This window comes from Cuculus canorus, chromosome 22, assembly GCF_017976375.1.
Source record: "Cuculus canorus isolate bCucCan1 chromosome 22, bCucCan1.pri, whole genome shotgun sequence".
Lineage (NCBI taxonomy): Eukaryota > Metazoa > Chordata > Aves > Cuculiformes > Cuculidae > Cuculus > Cuculus canorus.
Genome location: NC_071422.1, coordinates 3,004,820 through 3,020,686, shown reverse-complemented (window position 1 = coordinate 3,020,686; position 15,867 = coordinate 3,004,820). Strand labels below are relative to the sequence as shown.

General features: G+C 54.4%; 1 protein-coding gene across 7 annotated transcripts in view; it reads right to left on the bottom strand.

Annotated features, from left to right (window-relative positions):
* Positions 1 to 2,327: 2,327 nt before the first annotated feature.
* SCMH1 (Scm polycomb group protein homolog 1) overlaps positions 2,328 to 15,867 on the bottom strand; it is a 76,876-nt gene continuing 63,336 nt past the window's right edge. For 4 of the 7 annotated variants that reach the window (XM_054086254.1, XM_054086257.1, XM_054086255.1 and 1 more), the window contains 4 exons: positions 13,305 to 13,436; positions 7,361 to 7,564; positions 6,085 to 6,227; positions 2,328 to 4,236 (listed from right to left, as the gene is read on the bottom strand). In XM_054086254.1, the coding sequence (XP_053942229.1) occupies positions 4,111 to 4,236; positions 6,085 to 6,227; positions 7,361 to 7,564; positions 13,305 to 13,436 (605 nt within the window). In that variant the 3' untranslated portion in view covers positions 2,328 to 4,110. The remainder of the gene's footprint in view (positions 4,237 to 6,084; positions 6,228 to 7,360; positions 7,565 to 13,304; positions 13,437 to 15,867) is intronic. The other 3 variants (XM_054086259.1, XM_054086258.1, XM_054086260.1) reach the window with 3 other exon arrangements.

The window sequence follows — 15,867 nt, the reverse complement described above, 5'->3', positions numbered from 1 at the left end:
CTGGGGGATGAGAAGCTCCAACCGTGTCCTGGGCTGCATCCAAACCATGGGACTGGCCGGGAGGGAGGGGATTCTGCCCCACTGCTCCACTCTGGTGAGACCCCACCTGGAGCCCTGTGTCCAGTTCTGGAGTCCTCAGCACAGGAAGGACATGGATGTGTTGGAGCGTGTCCAGAGCAGGTCATGGAGATGATCTGAGGGCTGTAGCACCTCCCATACGAGGACAGGCTGAGAGAGTTGGGGTTGTTTAGCCTGGAGAAGAGAAGGCTGTGTGGAGACTCTTAGAGCAGCTTCCAGCCCTGAAAGGGGCTCCAGGAAAGCTGAGGAGGGGTTCTTGATCAGGGAGTGCAGGGATGGGACAAGGGGAACGTTTTTCATCTGAAAGAGGGGAGATTGAGATGAGATCTCAGGACGAAATGTTTTGCTGTGAGGGTGGGGAGGCCCTGGCCCAGGCTGCCCAGAGCAGTGGTGGCTGCCCCATCCCTGGAGGGCTTCCAGGCCAGCTTGGATGGGACTTGGAGCCCCTGATCCAGTGGGAGGTGTCCCTGCCCATGGCTTTAAGGTCCCTTAAAATCCAAATCATTCCATGATTCTACTTTGGCTGAATCTCCTGAGCTGGGCTCCTGGTTTGGGGACAGAGGCAGCACACAGCTGGGGTGGGGCAGGGGTTCTGCTCTGCGTCTGCCCTGTGCTCCTGGGCTGGGCCAGCGCTGGCGTCTGTACCCCAGAAAGGAGGAGGCTGTGAGATTGTACAAATAAACCAGGGCTTTATCATAACAGGAGGGTGGAAGCGTGGGCACTGTGGGGCCTGGCCCAGGCTGCACCGCACCCCTGCAGCTGAGCCCCTGCCAGCCCAAAGGCTGGATTGACGCAGCTGCCACCAGGATCTGCTGCTGCTGGGGGGGGGAACGCGAGCTGTCCCTGGGCTGGCAGCAAAGCTGAGCTGCAAAGACCTGGCTGCTCCTCCTGCTCCCTGGCCTGGACCTTCAGGACAAGCAAGCCCTCTCCCCGCAGTACCCACCCCACCGCCCTCCCTGGGGCTGGTGGCTACTCGCTGGGCTTCTCCCTTCCCCACCAGCCCTTGCGGATTCGTCTCCAGATGCTCCAGGTGAGTTTCCAACGATCAGGCTTTCCGCATGTGAAGGTTGGACCCTTGACTTCCTCACCACCTCCTGGTGGTGCCACTGGTGGCTCAGGGCACATGCAGACCCCTTGGTCCCTGGCCCTTCTGCTGCCCATCCCATCCCACATCCCATCCATTCCCATCCCATGGTTATGGAGCTGCAAGGGGCTCCGAGCCAGTCCTGGAAGGTGACAGAGCCCCTCCAGCACGTGGGCGCTGGGGCGCTGCTCTGACACGGATGCTCGTGTGGAAAACAGCCTGGAGAGCACCGAGGAGCTTTGGACAGGAGCAGGAAACACGGGTGGTGTTTGAGGGGCAGAGGCCAAGAGCTGGAGCCATGGGGGTCAGAGGGGCTGAGCAGAGACTGAGCAGATCAGCGCTGTCAGCGCTAACACAGAATCACACACAGAATCACACAGAATCACACAGAATCACAAGGTTGGAAAGGACCCATTGGATCATCGAGTCCAACCATTCCTAACACTCCCTAAACCATGTCCCTCAGCACTTCATCCACCCGTTCCTTAAACACCTCCAGGGAAGGCGACTCGACCACCTCCCTGGGCAGCTGTTCCAGTGCCCAATGACTCTTACTGTGAAGAATTTTTTTCTGATATCCAACCTGAACCTCCCCTGACGGAGCTTCAGGCCATTCCCCCTCGTCCTGTCCCCTGTCACTTGGGAGAAGAGCCCAGCTCCCTCCTCTCCACAACCTCCTTTCAGGTAGTTGTAGAGAGCAATAAGGTCTCCCCTCAGCCTCCTCTTCTCCAGGCTAAACAACCCCAGCTCTCTCAGCCGCTCCTCATAAGACTTGTTCTCCAGCCCCTCACCAGCTTTGTTGCTCTTCTCTGGACACACTCCAGAGCCTCAACATCCTTCTTGTGGTGAGGGGCCCAGAACTGAACACAGTACTCGAGGTGCGGTCTCACCAGTGCTGAGTACAGAGGGAGAATAACCTCCCTGGACCTGCTGGTGACCCCATTTCTGATACAAGCCAAGATGCCGTTGGCCTTCTTGGCCACCTGGGCAAGCCTTTGCTCATGGCAGCACCAGGTTGCAGGTGTGGTTTTCTCAGCCCGGGTCTCCCATGAGCAGCGCAGGAGGAGCAGGGCAGGAGGAACAGGGCGTTTGTCCTGACCCAACACCCCAGTCCTGTCCCTGAGCTCCTCAGGCTCCCCTCAGAGCACACGCAGCCAGCACAGAGGAACGTAGTTATCCTTTTATTTATAAACAAATCAACGTAAAATAAGTGCAGAGGAAAGCACGGGCTGACCGCGCGCGGGGACCCGTCTGCAGCGGGATCAGCGCCGGGTGAAACCAAGGGGCGTCCCGGAGCTGAGGCTGGGAGCTGCGAGCGGCCAGAGCCCCCCTCCCTCAGCGCAGGCGTCTCTGTACAACAAAAGCCTCTCTGTTCCTTTGGGGCTTTGGGGTATTTTTAAGTTTTTCATCTTTTCCCCTTAGGGGTAAAACCTGACCCAGTGCAGAGACTGGGAGCTGCTCAGCGTGGGCCCAGGCGGGGCCCTCGGGGCTGGCAGGGATGAGGGCGCTGGAGGTGGCTCTGGATGTGGCTCTGGATGTGCGGAGGGTGAGGGGAAGGCAGGAGAAGGAAGAAGTGCTCGCAGGGGAGATCCCTGCCCAGCCCTTTGCTCGCTGCAGTGGGAGTGGGGGAGCGTGTGGTGGGCGCATGCGTGGGGGCAGCCTGTGTTGCTCCCGATGGCCCTTCCCCAGCCCGGGGTACGGATGCTTTGGGGTCACACAGCCCCCGTCCCCCCTGGCAGCGCTGGGCACCTTCTGCTCCTCTCGCTGCAGCGGGGACGCATCTCGGTCATTGGGTCACCACTCAAGTGCCATCAAAAATAAATACACAGGACTATCCGTAAGAACCAGGTGCCCCCACACCAGGCAAAGCCCTTGCGGGAAGAGCAGCGCAAGGACAGGCACCTCACCGGGATCCTCCCAGCATCTCCGGCACCGGCGGAGCTGGACGGAGCAACCACCAGAGGACCCAGTGGGGCCCTGGGAAGATGAACCCTGCACCTCTGGCTAAAAACCTCCAAGAGCTGCGAGTTCCACAACTGGTAGAAAAATCATTTCAGCATTTGAACAGACAACTCCTTATAAAAAAAATAATCAAAAAGCCCTAAATCCTCAAAAGAAACCCGAGAGAAGGATCAGACCCAGGCCCAGCCTTGCCCTGGGTTCGCCAGACCCAGCCACGCTTCTCAGCTCTCCCACTGTTCACTCCATGCTCCAGGCAGCGCCGTACGTGGCCGCGCAGCCCCCACAGTCCAAAATAAATATGAAGGCTCCATCGTCCGCAGCCGGAGGAGCGCTGGGAGCCGAGGGCAGGCAGAGCTCGGGGGCGCCCCGGGCTCGGGGTGGAAGACGGGGATGGAGCGGTTGCTGCTCAGAGCTCACCGTGGTGTGAAGGGGACTGAGTGCGGGTCGGGGCGCTGACCCCTCGCAGCCCGGCTGCCCAGCGAAGTGCAAAGCCTACAACCCCCAGTCCCTGCGAGGGGAGGGGAGCCGAGTGCAGCCCCTGTCCCACAGGCAGCCCTGAGCCCGGGAGGGCTGTGTGGCCTCCGCTCCAGGAGTGCCTGAGCCACAGCGCAAGGAGAGGAGCCAGCACGAGCGCCCAGAGCCCATGAGCTCTGCCCAGAGCCATGGCTCCATCCCGGGGAAGCAAAGCCGGGAGCCTGTGGAAAAGCGCCAGTTGGGCCACAGGGAGGAATCCCTCTGCTTCCAGCAGTTGCCCATGACTTGAGTCCCATGTGAAGCCTTTGGGCCAAACGTGTGCTGGCCTCTTCCCGCTTGCCCGCTGGCGCAGGGGCGAGGGGCAGCCGGAGCCCGGCAGTGGGGCCAGGCTGTCGGCGAGGTGTCCGTCTCCGGCGTAAATGGGGTGTGTGCATGTGTACTTGTTGGCAGGCAAGCGCGGGTATGGATGGCCAGGAGCGGAGCTTCCAGGATCCGTCCTGCCGAGTGCCCTCTCAGAACTTGCCTTGCTTTAGCTTGTCGATGTGGTAAGTGAGCTTCAGGGCTGGCCCCAGCTTCAGCCCCATGTACTTCATCATCATGTCACTCCGCAGCAGGAGCAGCGCCTTCCCGTCGATCTCCTGGAAGGAAGAGAAACAGCACTGCTGGTGACCACATCCATGAGCCCCGTCCTGCCCGCCCGGACAGGCCATGCCCCAACGCCGATGGCTGACGCTGCAGGAAACTGGTGCAAAGTGGGTTGCACGGAACCGCAGCATCCCTGCACGGGCATCCCTGCATCCCACCCTGCCCGCAGTGCTGGGGTTCAACCCCACATCCCCACGTGGTGGTGGGAAATCTGGGTGGGAAGCACCCAGGAGCCATGTCCCCTGCTGGTCAGCAAATCCTGAAGGGAGGCAGGGGAACGACTGAGGCGGTTGCAGTGCCGGGGAGCCATCTCTTACTCAAGAGCATCATCATCATAGAATCATCGAATCATAGAATGGTTTGGGTTGGAAGGGACCATAAAGATCATCTGATTCCACCCCCTGCCATGGGCAGGGACACTTCCCACCGGATCAGGGGCTCCAAGCCCCATCCAACCTGGCCTGGAACCCCTCCAGGGATGGGGCAGCCACCACTGCTCTGGGCAACCTGGGCCAGGGCCTCCCCACCCTCATTGTGAAGAATTTCCTCTTTACGTCTAGTCTAAATCTGCCCCTCTCCAATTTAAAGCCATCATCCCGGGGAAATGTCCTGGGAGAGGATGTGCAGGCCCTGCCACAACACAGACAGCCCTGAAGTCAAGGCTGAAGGTGGCCAGGGACCAGACTCTGTAAGCCCACAGAGGCTGCCCCTGCATCCAAAGGGAATTCCTGGAGTTCCTCAGCACAGTCCCAGCAGCCAGCAGAGCGTCGATGGAGCATCTCAGCTCCAGCAGGGCTGGTGAATATCACAGCTCCCAACACCACCCAATGTTTTCCAGCTTAGTGCAGACTAAGTGCAGTGTTTTCCAGTGCCCACGCTGAGGCTCAGGACAGGAGGGATCACAACGCTCGAAACAATCACAGAACAGCTCTGCACTTCTCATCTGTGGGTGGATGTTTTCCAGTCCCTTGCAGTATTCCTTTCCTTAACCCGGTCCCGGCTTCACCCTGAGCTTGGCAGTGGACAGGTTAAGGGACTTATACATGAAAAACAAAGCACACAATCTCTAACAACAGTCTGGAGAAGAGGAGGCTGAGTGGAGACCTCATCACGCTCTGCAGCTTCTGCAAAGGAGGTTGTGGTGAGGCGGGTGCTGGGCTCTTCTCCCAAGTAACAAGATCAGAGGAAATCAAATTTTGCTAGGAGAAGTTTAGACTGTACATTAGGAAAAATTTATTTACTGAGAGTGCTGAAGCCCTGTGAGAGGCTTCCCAGGGCAGTGGTGGAGTCTCCATCCCTGAGAGTTTCAGAGAACGTGTAGATTTGACATTTCGGGACACGGTTTAGCAGGCACGGTGGGGTTGGGTTGGACGGGATGAGCTTAAGAGGGTTTTTCCAACCTCAATGATTCTGTGGTTCTATGATAACAGAAATTCCTGCCCCATGTTGTGCTTGGTTAGGTCTCACACTGGGTAAGATCTCCAGTACCAGGTCTGCTTTTCTTTTCCCTTCTTCAGCTGACACCAAATTTCTTTCTCAGGAACTTCCATCCCTCAGCGGAGCTCAGTGCTCTCTTGCATAATTAAACCAAGACATTTTTCAATTACCAGTGGTTCTAAAATAGAACTAATCAGAAAAAAAAAGGTGTTGTCTCAGTCCAGCCCAGAGGTAGCAACAGCCCGGCTGCTCTCCTGTGTTTCTCCTACTGCTCTTCTGGCTTCATGAGCACTCCACCTGGTCCAAAGCTCTGAGTTCTCCTGGCTCTCCTGGATTTCCCACGTATGATGATCTGCCCCCTCTCATATAACCACACACATCTCGACGTATCCCGATATCCTTACGTGTTTTCGGAAGAGGTCAGCGTGTGGTCCCAGCTGTGGATCCGCTTCCCGTATGAACTGCATCACCTCCTCCACTGTCCAGGACGAAGGGTCGCGGCTGCTGAGCCGGGAGACGTCTCGCGAGCCGAGGTATCTGTCTGAACCTGGGGGATAGCGATACAGCAGCCGTTACCCCGAGCATTCCCACAGCACGGCTCCAGCCGTCACCCACCCCATGGGACCCTCTCAAAGCCATGGTAGAGACCATACAGAGGGCAGGTCCCAGCCATGCCCCAGGAATTCCTGCAGCACAGGGCCAGCCCCGCAGCCTTGTTCTCTCTCCTTACGCCTTCTTTTTCAGGGCAGCCTTCTACACTGAGCACTTTTGCTCACTCTTAACCCCAATTTCCCCCTCCAGCTGAGTTTGCTCCTCCATTCCCACCTTCCTTCCACCTGCTGACAGTTCCCACCCTTGCAGAGAACAAACTCCACTCCCATCCTCTCCCCTCATGCTGGTTCTCCTCTCACTCCCCTGCTCCCAGCACTGCCTTTAGGAACTTTAAGACAGCAAAGCTGTTCTATGTTTTCATCGGCTCCGTTTTCAGATGGACTGAGCCCGTATAAGGAATTCTGTTGTCCTGAAGCACCGCTTCAGCATTCCTGCTCCCACCGTGCCGGCATCGGCACAGTGCGGTGTTCCAGCTCTCTGCCTGCATGCACAGATGTGGGGGAGGCAGACAGATCAAGTCATAAGCAGCCTGAGCTTTTTAAGGCTTTTGTCGATGCCGTGCACCTAGAATTCCAACTTTTCCTGTGCACACCTGGATGTGATGCGCTGCTTTAGGGCAATGAGCAGCTCTCCTGCCTCTGTTCCTCCATGCATCCAAGTGCTGCTGGCACACCCGCCTGCCCTCCTGGCCACCCACTCTGGCTCCCAGCCTCATCAGGCGGTTCTTCACTCCCTGACCATTCCCGATCCATCCTCACAGACTCAGACACCCATTTATCACTCTGACAGCCCCTTGACCGTGCTTGCAAGTGCAGCTCCTGCCTGCTCCATCCTTTCCAGGTCTGCTTGCTACCACACCAAAGGACTGAGCACACATGCATCACCTCTCCGTATTCCCACCCATTCGGCTGCTGTGTCCATACAGCCACCGTTAAACCTCACGGACTACCTGTGTAACCGGCTAGAGGCCGGTTTCTACTACGGGATGACATTAGTAAGGTGTAACAGGAGTTAAAAAAGCCCTTTCTTGCCAAATTTATAACCGGCCTGGCTTCTTAACTCTCTTACCCCCAGAGCTAAGCCTGCGCAGGGCAGAGGTGCTGCCCGGGCTGAGGCTAGAGGGCTGGTGCAGGTGCCTGTATCCCGGCAGGCGATAGTCTCTGGAGCTCCTGCTGTGGCTGGAGGGATTGACAGAGTTCAAGGCAGAGTCCATGGGGTCCAGGCGAGGCTCCAAGGGCCCTAGGAGCCCATCTCCCAGAACAAAGGTTTCACCTGGAATGCACCAAGCTGCAGTCAGTGCACCCGAACGCCGCACAGCCTGAAATTACCGCTTGGCGGCACAAAGCAGAACGGCAGAAAACACAGAACGGCAGCAAATACAGAACCGCGGCGAGGGCAGGGTCCAACCACTGCGCTGGTGGGCTCCTCGAGAGCACCGAGAGTCAAACAGGCACGGCCGAAGCGCTGCAGCAAATGCGAGTCCAACTAGTGATAATGGTTGGTACCCAGACTGGAGCGGTGGCTGCTCTCTAATGCCACCCCCAGCTGTGCTTTGCAGTCCTATGTCCTTACTGCTTCCCTTCCACTGCAGTGTCGGGAGGTGGAGGGCTGCCCGTTGGGGAAGCCAAGGGACACAGGACTTGCACAACAGCCCTGAGCGAGGAGAGGAGCCTCCCAGAGGAGTCAAGTGCCACACGTCATCGGCATCAGTGTGTGGAGGTAATGGACCAGGTGGCTGGGACTGTGGGGGTATTGAGTCAGATTCCTGCTGCAGCCCGGACAGCAGAGCAGGAGGGAGCAGCAGGCTCCTGGGAGCAGCTCAGCTGCAGCATCATGGCCAGGCAACGCTCTTGCACCGTGTCGATCCTTCAGCCTCAAAGCAAGGTGCTGGTGACCCCTCCTGAGCTCCTGTTTCACTGCCTAACCACACTGGTGACCAACACCCCTTGTTGGGACACACAGAGCAGGGACAGGGCTCTCTAGGGCAGGGGTCCCAGTGGGAAACTGGCTTCCTCACCTTCTCTTCCATTCAATTTTCAGCTGGCAGTGGCAGTGCTAGGATGCAGGGGCTGAGGAAACTGTCTGGGGTGAGGTATTGTACCGGCTGAGCCAGCGAGATCTCCTTTTGCTGTTACACAGCGACAGCTTCATCACAGGACCACGTACGTGTCTTTACACGTTACTGTGGCACATGCAACCCAGTCGCAGTCCAGGTGGACCTGATGCCTCATGAGTCATCCTTAAATACCTGCGTTCTTCATCACGGAACACCCAGAAAGTTCATACAGCCCAAGAAGAAAGTGGCTCCTACAACGAGGGGTATGGCCTGTGTACTCCAGGCCGGGCCACCACCCCTGGCTGGGAGCTGGAGCTCCTCTACAAGTGTCTTCATGGATGGTGAGATCAACTTAGAGTCCTGAGCTGCTCAGACACCATGGGATGTGACAAAACCAAAGAAACCTGAGCTACTGCCCCAGCAAGCCTCTGGACTTCATCCCTGGGACTTCCCAAACCGCAGGAGCAGGAGGTGAGAAGCCAGCACAGTGAGGCTGTGCTGAACCAGGATGATGGTGAGGGTGCAGAGTTGATACTGCATCCTAGGAGACCCAGAAGCTGTTGAGATCTTCCCAAACTTGCCTACAAAGCTAATGCTTCTGTGCCTCACTGACAGGAGATGGAGCCTGCCAGAGCCTGAAGTGGTACCCGAGTGCTGCAGAGGTTGGGTTGGGCCCCATCAAGTGGAGCAAGCTCTCCTGGATGTGTTTTCTCTGGTTTCTGTGAACTGGAGGACTATTCCATGAACCGGGATGCTCTGGTTTTAGTGCTTCTGCTGTCTCTGTTTGAGCAGAGATCCCAGAGGCGAGTTCAGCTCGAGGCACCCAGTCCACACCTTCCCTGGCTTCATCTCCTAAGGCTGCAGAAGGGAAGCATCCCTCCTGTCCAGCTGTCTGGAGATTCGGTGGAGCAGACGTGAGGTTATCACCTGCGTAACTGCAATCCTCCATCTCCTGGGCTTTGTTACTCTGCACTTGAGGCATTTCTGCCCTTCTTTGGTTTAAATCTCTGGGACACTCTTAGAAACCAGTAGCACTTTCTTAAAGTCCCCCGTAGAGACAGAGCTCCTGTGAAGATTGGTCTTCCCTGGTGACCTGCGCTGTGTGCTGGCCCATGACACGAAATTCCTGGGTGGCTAGAGAAGTTTTCACCTGCTCTATGCATACAAAGCAGCTTTTTGACTCCTGAACAACTTTGGACCATTTCTTCACTCCCACACTGCTTTCCCACCAGCCCAGTTCAGCAAAAGACTGGATGCCAACCCACCACTCAGCTGGCTGCCCTGGCCCTGGGGTGGGCAGAGATTCCCTGGTCTGGGTCCAAACAGACCCAAGCAGGGGATGCGACACCACTGGGGCACAGCACAGGATTAGAGAATCGCTTGGGTGGGAAAGACCTTTGAGATCATCGAGTCCAACCACCCCTGTTCACTGCTAAACCATATCCCTAAGCACCTCACCTGCCCATCTTTTAAATACCTCCAGGGATGGGGACTCCACCACCTCTCTGGGCAGCCTCTGCCAGTGCCTGAGAACCTTTTCGGTAAGGAAATTTCTTCTAATGTCCATTCTGAACCTGCCTTGGTGCAACTTGAGGACATTTCCTCTTGTCCTATCACTTATCATTCGGCAGAAGAGCTTCTTTATAGCAGTTCTTCAGGGGCTTTTCTCCCAGTAGGATGGTTTTGCTTAAAATCAACCACTTCCCATTAAAATCTGTGGAAAAGAATGGTGTCGAACTCATGGGAAAGCGCAGAGTCAGGAGAGGGACCCGTGGGCACAGCACATCACACTGGCTGTGTGGAACAGGAAAGTGGCTGCAGGCATGGAAACGGGGCTGTGCTGCACATCTCCATCCTCCAAGGAAACCCAGCACTCTCTGCCAAGTGAAGAACATCTTCAACTTGCCAGGCAGCCGTAGATGTACTGGGTGAGGAAACGTGTAAGTGCTCGTGGAACCCCACAGCTCACACAGAGGGGATTGGCATCAGCAGAAAGAATTCCTGGGCTCAGCCAGCGAAGCCTGTGCTTGGGAGGCTGGGAGACCACGCACTCAAGTTCCTGCTGGCGCAACGCTGAGCATCTGAACCTCACCCTCATTTAACTCAACAATTAACACACTGTCGTTATTCTGATGTGAATGCACTGTGATGCGTTCTTCAAATCCATGGTCATGTTCTCACACGGGCTCAGGATGACGCATCTGAAGAAGATGGGGCCGTGCAGCCGAGAAGCACGTCTTGGTTTGCCCAAGGGGCAGAACTGAAGCCGCGTGTTCATCCCACGTTACTAAAGGACTGCGAGTGCTTGGCTGTGCTGTAAATATTACAGCAGAGCTGGAGGCTCCTGCGTAAGGGCAACGCTAGAGAGATTGAGGCCTTTCTTAGAAACAACACATGGAGAACTGCTCAGATGAATGATCCCTCCAGAATGATACCTTTCTAGAGGGAAACAAGGCAAGAGGAGAACAATGACCAGCCCTGTGGATCATCTGCAGCAGAAGACAACACGCTTCTGCAAGCGGCAGGGCACAGGCTGCGTTCACAGACACCATCCAGAACCCTTTCGCCCTTGATAAGGAGCTTCGGAGCGAGGTGGTTAATTCCGGGCAGATTTTCTCACACAAACTGCTTGTTTTAAATAAAGGCTCATGTTTAGAGCTTTGCAGGGAAACATGCCGTGATTAACAGTGGAGAGGCAGGGAGCAGATAATTACAGTTTAATTAAACAAATTGTGCTATAGATCCAAGAGTGTTTTACTGCTAAAACATGGAGTTTGGCCACAAGCACAAACCTGATTTGCACAACTACTGAACACCCACTGCTTCCAACAAATGACAGGCTCTGAAAAGCAGGTCCCCACTGTGCTGGAAAAGCTGCTTTTAGCAAAAAGCCACATAAATGCCACTGGATGCAAAACGGAAAACAACGTAAGGAGGGAGATCCCCTCCGCATCTTTCTGACTCTGTGCCAAAGGCGATGAATGAAGACTTCCCACTGCCTGCCTTCAGTCTGGCAGACTGAAAACCACTCGGGCATCGCTACCGGTCCCGCTGTGGAAGGCAGAACATGCTCTGCTGGGGAGTTCTTCGCTGAGGGAAGACGTACCTCCTCGCTTGAGTAACACTCAATATTTGAGAATGCAGGCTCATATTCTTAAAATGCAACTAGTCCTGCTTAGAAGTACTCCTTGTACTTAGATTTCATGGAGGAGGATGAGTGGGCTTTGTACCTGTGGGATAAAAATGAATTTCTGGATGGAGTTTGGAACTGCACCTCGTTTCTCTCTCCCTTGTAGACCCCTGCTCGGACCAAGAGCAGAATAAGATGGAGCTGCTGTAGGTTTGCACACCAACAGGACCACCACTGCTGTGGAAAGGCACACATTCTGCCCACGTGTCTGAACTACAGCAGAGGCTGAAGTGCGCTGGGCATGGCACACACAAAGGCCAGTAAAGAACTGAAGAGGCTTTCAAGCAGACTAAGAACAAATCTTGCAGACACTTCACCACGGGTTCCTCTTTGGAATTACCAAAGCCTTCTTTCTTCACTGACAACAGAGCACACAACGCTCAGCACCCAACCAAAGCACCTCAACCTGAGAGCACCACCACGCTCCAGCAGGTGAAACCACGTGTTCCGCCTGCAGCAGAGCAGGAGAGGACAGGCTTTGCTAACGGATGTGGAGCGCAGCGGCCGATGTGTTAGAGGAGAACATCAAGAAGACAGCAAGAATGTGTACCTTGGGCTGAGAGACAAGCTGGGCCAGAGGGAACAGCTTTTAACTTGTCAATATGCTGGGACAGATGAGAGAGTCCCATACTACACCTTGTTCATCTCATAATCTGTGATAAACCTACAGCATTAATCAAAGTAGACACCAGGGTGCAGGTTCAGACCCGCTGAGCTCAGGTAGGATCAGTGACCCTGAAGTGCGCAGAGCACAGTGACGGATGGAGACTGGAATTATGCCTCGGAGCATGGGAGGCTGCGCACTCACAGATCCGAGCCTACAACCCAAGTGCAGTGAACTCAGCAAGAATCAGAGAAACCGGGATTCTAAAGGGACAACAACAGAACCCAAAGCACTGAACAGAGCCCAACCAAGAGTCTCCAGTAAGTTTTCAGGGACATATTACAAAGAATTGAGATGAACACTCTGGCAGATTCCACCACCAACTAATTAAAAGACTTAATTAGTAAGGTTGGATCTCCTGCAGTTCAAAACGAAAGGGAAGGTGGAAGCATAGTTATAGAATGCTGCCACTCAGGCCCCTCCAGCTACCTGGAATCTCTGGAAATCTCCGACCAAGGAGATACCTCCGGAGCACACAGCAAAGCAGATACCTCTGCAAGTGCTTCTGGGAAGGCGGCACAGCACACTTGCACCAGCATTTCTTGACGGACACTGCAGGAAGCGGCAGTGCTGTGGGGTGGGATTGTATTTGTTTTAGCTGGTGGAGCACACGCTAGCAAGAGCTTCCCTGCTCTTTAAGAAGGATTGTGAGGAACGAGATGGAATCCTGGGAAAGGGCTGCAGGTTCCTGGCTGCGTAGCTGCATGTCAGCATCGGCACAATGTGCTGCGGCAAACCATCCTGGAAAAACTTGGGAGAGATTGACTGGAACAACTGGGCAGTTTATTACTGCTAATACCATGGAAGTGAAAATACGGGTAATTAAATCCCGGTTTACATGGTATTAGATGATGACTTTCAGGGTCGTAGGGAATTCTCCTGTATTCCACATGCCTCGCACAACTGCTTGGGGATCTGACCTTGACATAAAGTGGTTTCTCCACTTCTCTCTGAAACCCTAAGCACTGACCCATGCGGGAGACAAAGCAAAGCGGATAAGCGGATTTCCTAAACCCACAGCTCCATTTTGCAAATGGAACCCTGCTTTATCCGTTACATGTCGCTACAAACAGCCAGCTTTGGGAACAGACGCTGTGCTCACCTTCCAAAGGGTGACGGTCATTCTTTGGTAACTTGGGGGAGAGAGGAGCACTGTATGGAGGGGAATCTTGGGAATATCGCTTTGTACCCCGGCCTGGTCCCTGCAGAGTGCCGTCTAACGAACTGCTTCTGTCTAGGAAAAGAGAACAAGCCCTATTTAGGAGTGGAGACCTTCTGGGAAATTCAGTCTTGCCAGAGTCACTCGAGACTCGCGTGCACTGCCAGCGCGAAAACAGCCCATAGGAACCACAACCCAGCACATCCGTCAGTGCTTAACATCTTACAGTCTGCTTGGCACATTCCATCAGAGAAAAAGGGTGGCAAGAAACCTAATGAAGAATTGTCACGTTTTTGCCGTATTTCACCCCAAATATCGTCTCTGATCGACTTAATCCCCTTTCTCCTCGTTCTACCCTTTGGCTCATCCCACACAATTCCTGCTCCTCCCCACTTTCCGCCTTTCGGAAGCATGTGACCCTTGGATGATCTACAAACACTCTGTGCTACCCACAGCGCTTGATGAAACCCTACTCCAGCTTTCAGTCTTTCCCAAATGGATCCTTCAGCATCCCCAGCTGTGGCTGCTGCTCTTCTCCAAGTGCTTCCCAAGACGGGGCTCTCCGTATGGCACGCAGCGGACGAGGCACCAGGCTGGGCTGCGAGACGTCTCGTTGCAGACAGCTAAAGGCGGCACACATCAGTGGGTGGATGGACACAGAGAATGGAAGCGCTAACACGGATGGGAACAGCAGACAGGCAAGCGATACGGTGGGTAGCAGAGCAGACCCCATCACGGTGACTTAAGAAGCAATGTAGAGGTTGCCCACGAGCTGCCACTGGGCCCACATTGGCCACCAGCGCTGCTGGCCGGCCCCTTGCAGCTCCCTCGAGCACAACTGGCACATGTGAACCTGCAGTGTTCGGGTTAAGCAGGGTGAAACGCTTTTAGACAAACGCCAGGAGCTGGACAAAAGCACGGAGCAGCCCCAGCTGCCGGCGCAGGGCGGGATGGGTGCTGGGAGGGGGATAAATACGGCGGGGAGTGACTGGGAGCAGACACCAGGGGAGATGCATCACAGCGAACAAAGACACGAAGGTACAGCTGGGTGGGAAGCATCAGACGGCCACAATTTAGTTGACTAAAGAGAAATACAAAGGTAAAGTATCTGTTCTATCAAAATCCTTCAGGGAAAGCAAAGATAAGCTGCTCATACTGAGGCCCAGGGACTCCGTGAACAAAAATCACTGTGACTTTATTAGAAAGACAAATACCACCCTCAGGACAAGTCCCTGTAAGAAACCTTTACTGCCCAGGCAGAGATCGGGAACAAACACTCTTAGTAACAACGCTGGATTTCTCTAAATGTGAAATTGCAGGACCTTCCTCACCAAACACTTAGAGAACAACAACAAAAGGTGAGACTTCTTAAAGGTTTTATCGGGTTTTGCGTTGGGTTATTTTTTTAATTGGTTGATTTTAGAAGTAACACAAATACACATGGTCAGGAGGTAGAGGGTAACCCAGGGCATCTGCAGCTACGTCACTGTGAATTAATGGAAGGATAAACCCACTGCAAGTCTGGAGTGAGGGATGTGATCTTCAAGGACGTATTTTAAGAAAAGAAAGAAGTGGATTAATTACACAGAGCTGCCCTCAGCAGCCAAGAAGCAGATCATCAAGAAAAAATGGAAAATATCTTCAGTTCATAAGATGTCATGAACATCAGAAATGTGTGAGATCAGTGAGAAACAAGCTGGGAGGAAAGGACCCAAATCTAAGCGGGTAAATGTTCACTCAGAGAAGGATGCTGAGAACAAACAGATCATTTACTGGAGATGAGAAGGATTGTCTCAGCATGGAGCCATATACTACAGAGGATGCCAAGTACAGGGACAAGGTGTACTTTTTAACTCATTTTGTCTTTTGGCACAGTGCGAAGAAAGGGACAACACTGCGCTTCCAGCTACAGAAGCATCAAGTGCGCGGGAACAGTGAGAGGATGGTGGGCAGGAAGGTGAAGACTGAGCAAAAAGGGAGAAAAGTCTGTTGTTGTATGCGAATGATGGACAGCTTTGAGGGAGATTTCATCTCACCTAACTTGGAAGGCTGGTGGGGAGGTAGAAGAGCACAAGTACTTGTGCCTGGGTTTGTGCTTTTGTCCAGGCTGAGGCAGTCAGGATGGATTCCTTTCCAGTCAAAGTCTGCTTATCTCATCACATCAAGTCAAAGCCAAAGCCAAGGCTCTTGCTTGAGGACAATGAACCTTGCACCACCTGCACTGGCAACAACTCCCCGACTGCAGAACGTGCCTACACAACTACAACCAGCTCAGGTGTCGATGCCTCTGTGACATCCACTGCATCCATCCAAACAAATCCCAACCTTCACATCCAGTCGCACCCGTGCTGAACACCAGGGCAAGGCTCAGAGGATAATAGAAACGGAAATGTTCACCATTGGCTAAGAGGTGGGAGTCACATAACTGAACGTATTCAAAGTGGGGACCTGGGAGTGCAGAGGGACCCAAAATGTAGCTTAAGAAAGAAGGCGCACGTCAAACCAT